The 3691-nt window shown below is 49.4% G+C and overlaps 1 protein-coding gene across 2 annotated transcripts; it reads left to right on the forward strand.

Moving 5' to 3' along the window:
* Positions 1-730: 730 nt before the first annotated feature.
* UBQLN3 (ubiquilin 3) lies at positions 731-3440 on the forward strand. Of its 2 annotated transcripts, none has more exons than XM_017507280.1 (2): positions 731-842; positions 1123-3440. In XM_017507280.1, exon 2 carries the CDS (start codon positions 1166-1168, stop codon positions 3137-3139), a length of 1974 nt encoding a protein of 657 aa, XP_017362769.1. In that variant the 5' UTR covers positions 731-842; positions 1123-1165; the 3' UTR covers positions 3140-3440. The 2 variants fall into 2 exon arrangements, with proteins under 2 accessions (XP_017362769.1, XP_037586865.1); XM_037730937.1 differs by having other exon boundaries at positions 758-842; positions 1090-3440.
* The last annotated feature ends 251 nt before the right edge of the window (positions 3441-3691 follow it).

The raw sequence follows: 3691 nt of genomic DNA on the forward strand, positions 1-3691 counted from the left end.
CCTACTGTTTTATTTTTTTCTCAGTTTCCTTTGCCAAATCCCTCTGATCTTCCAGATTTCTAAATGTAAAGCCACAAGACTCACATTTTAAATTCTGTATTATTTTCCCTACATGCACTAACTAGCTAATCTAAACCAGTCCTGGATGTTAGATACCCTTTGAATGCTAATGAGCTGTGGACTTATTCAACTACCATTCTATATCTCCATTTGTATATAAAATGGGCATATCAAATGTATGGAAAACTGTTGAACAACCTGCTAATTTAGAAAACATGCTTATTTCTAATCTTTAACTTAGTAAACATTCAATACTTTCAGTTCCTTTGGGGGATAAGAGTTTCAAGTAAAAAAAGTTATGTTATGCTTGACTCTTCCCTTCTACTCCAAATCCTGTTGATCAGCAAATCAATACTTTGAAAATATGTAAAGAATTCATGTTAATGTTGAATAAGACAGAAAACTGGGACATAGGATAACAGGAAAAAGTCCCTGGACCAGGAAGTTGCTGAATGTGGGTCTGAATGGAGACAGAGGACTAGGAGATATTTTATAATTTCCAATCCCAGTCTGAGCCTCCACAGAAGTCTCTGCAAGAAGGCACTTGAGGTGGAGGAAGTAGAAGTGGTAAAGAAATGGGAGAGCAAGAGTTCCCAGGGATCCAGAGCTCCTTAGAAAAGACTCAAAAATCCACTGTGTGAGGCTGTGATGTCAGAACTGAGGTCACAGAAGGGACCTGAGAGTGTGGGTTCTGGCCCAGAAGGCCTCAGGAGAGGCTGTGCAGCAAGATGAGGGAGGTCTGGAGCCCTGCATAAAGAGAAGGACAGGACCACCACTGACTGGTATGTACACCCCGGCCTAGGCCCTTCCTCCCACCTTTGTCCCTGTACTCATCAACTACAGACCTCTTTCCCAGGGCCCTGCATTTCCCTCCCCTGACTCCAACATTTCCCAATCTCATAATCCTCCTAGAGCATCCTTTCCCAGAAACATCATGGTCCCTTTCATGTAGACCCTGCAGTTTTTCCTATCCTGATACTCAAGCCCCTTTTCATGCTCATCCTTCCTACTTTTGCCATTGCCTAAAAGGATGATCTTCGTCTCCCATCCCCATGCCCCCAGCTGTGTCTCCACAGACCTGGGCTTGAGGCCTCCCACTATCACCATGGCCAAAGGTGGAGAAGCCCTGCCACAGGGCAGCCCAGCACCAGTTCAGGATCCCCACTTCATCAAGGTGACAGTGAAGACACCCAAAGACAAGGAAGATTTCTCAGTTATAGACACATGCACCATCCAGCAGCTGAAGGAAGAGATATCTCAGCGCTTTAAGGCCCACCCTGATCAGCTTGTTCTAATCTTTGCTGGCAAAATCCTCAAGGACCCTGACTCACTGGCACAGTGTGGAGTGCGAGATGGCCTCACTGTCCACCTGGTCATCAAGATGCATCGTCGTGCCTTTGGCAGTGAGTGCCCAGCTGCCCCTGTCCCTTCCCCAGGCCCAAGCCCTGGATCACTCCCTCAACCAGGCTCCATTTACCCAGCAGATGGGCCCCCTGCCTTCAGTTTAGGTTTCCTCACAGGCCTCAATGGGCTGGGCTTGACCTCCAGTGGCTTCCCTGACCAGACAAGCTCACAAATGCGGCAGCATGTGTCTATGCCTGAATTTGTGGCTCAGCTCATTGATGACCCCTTCATCCAGGGTCTGCTGTCCAACACGGGCCTGGTGCGCCAGCTGGTTCTTGACAACCCCCATATGCAGCAGCTGATCCAGCACAACCCTGAGATTGGGCATATTCTCAACAACCCTGAAATTATGCGGCAGACACTGGAGTTTTTACGTAACCCTGCCATGATGCAAGAGATGATGCGTAGCCAGGACCGGGTGCTTAGTAACTTGGAGAGCATTCCTGGTGGCTACAATGTGCTGCGCACTATGTACACAGATATTATGGACCCAATGCTTAATGCAGTCCAGGAACAGTTTGGTGGCAATCCCTTTGCCACTGCCACTACTGCTAATGCCACCACCACCACCAGCCAACCTTCTAGGATGGAGAATTGTGACCCTCTCCCTAACCCCTGGACTTCCACACATGGAGGCTCAGGTAGCAGACAAGGAAGGCAGGATGGGGATCAGAATGTACCTGACATTAGAAATACGGTTCCAAACTTTCTGGGTAATATAGGGCTCTATGACTATCTCCAGCAATTGCATGAGAACCCCCAGTCCCTAGGAACTTATCTACAGGGGACTGCATCGGCTCTCAGCCAAAGCAAGGAACCACCACCACCACCACCAGTAAACAGAGTTCCCCCGTCATCACCCTCATCTCAGGAGCCTGGGTCAGGCCGGCCTCTCCCCAAGGAATCAGTAGCAATCAAGGGAAAGTCCTCCTGCCCAGCTTTCCTGAGATACCCCACAGAGAACAGTACTGGACAAGGTGGAGACCAAGATGGTGCGGGGAAAAGCTCTACTGGACATAACACAAACTTGCCTGATCTTGTCTCGGGCCTGGGAGATTCTGCCAACAGGGTTCCATTTGTTCCCTTATCCTCTTCCTCCACAGCAGCCACTACTGGAATCCCTGAGCCTCCCTGGCTGCCACCCTCAGTTTATCCAAGACCTCTGAGGCCAGATGGCATGAATCTGGCTCCACACTTGCAGGATGAGATGCAACCACAGCTGCCACTGCTGATGCACCTTCAGGCAGCTATGGCAAACCCCCGTGCTGTGCAAGCCCTGCTGCAGATTGAGCAGGGTCTACAGGTCCTAGCTATCGAAGCACCTCGCCTCCTACTCTGGTTCATGCCTTGCCAAACAGGGGTGGGTAGTACGGCAGGAGGTATAGAGTCTAGAGAAGATACCCTTCTGTCTGAGGATCCTCTCCCAAATCCACCTCCTGAGGTGTTCCCAGCACTGGACTCTGCAGAGCTGGGCTTCCCTTCCCCTCCCTTGCTCAATATGCTGCAAGATTCACCTAGTACCAACCCCCAGCAGCTGCAGCCTGAGGCTCACTTTCAGGTGCAGCTGGAGCAACTGCGGTCCATGGGCTTTCTGAATCGTGAAGCCAATCTTCAGGCCCTCGTTGCTACGGGGGGCAATGTGGATGCTGCTGTGGAGAAGCTGAAGCAGTCATAGGAGTCCTTGTCATTCAGACCATATGTTTTCCTCTGTGCCTTTTCCCCATATCCTATTTCCCTAGCTCTCCCATTCTTGCATACAGCTGCATTATAAACCAAATTTACTCTGATGCCCTTTATTGTGGAGGCAATGTTGTTCCAGAGTCGACGAGGAAGACTAAGGGCCAGAACAAAGTGGAGGTGCTGTTTATAAGTCAACCACTGGCACCACTATACCATCTATACCATCGGTGGGGGGGGCCAGGTCTGAGCTCTGCTTATGCCTGTCTTGAGATGCAATTACATTCAATCTCCAGTGTCGACTTGCCTGAGTCTCATTCTTGTGGGCTATGAGAAAAAGGAAGGATGTAGGAGAAGAGGTGGTGATAAGGGCTGTCTCTATATGGATGGAAGGACTTGGACGGAAACTAAAAGATCTGAAGCTAGAAGACTCACATGTATGAAGAACAGTGGAGGAAATGTTGCTGCAACCCTTTGAAGGTTGAGGCCTGCAACTTTCCTGGTGTTCTTTCGGTGTTTCTTCAGATTTTGTAAACTGTAGTAGCTACTA

Source organism: Cebus imitator, unplaced genomic scaffold (assembly GCF_001604975.1).
Source record: "Cebus imitator isolate Cc_AM_T3 unplaced genomic scaffold, Cebus_imitator-1.0 Scaffold370, whole genome shotgun sequence".
NCBI classification, from domain to species: Eukaryota; Metazoa; Chordata; class Mammalia; order Primates; family Cebidae; genus Cebus; species Cebus imitator.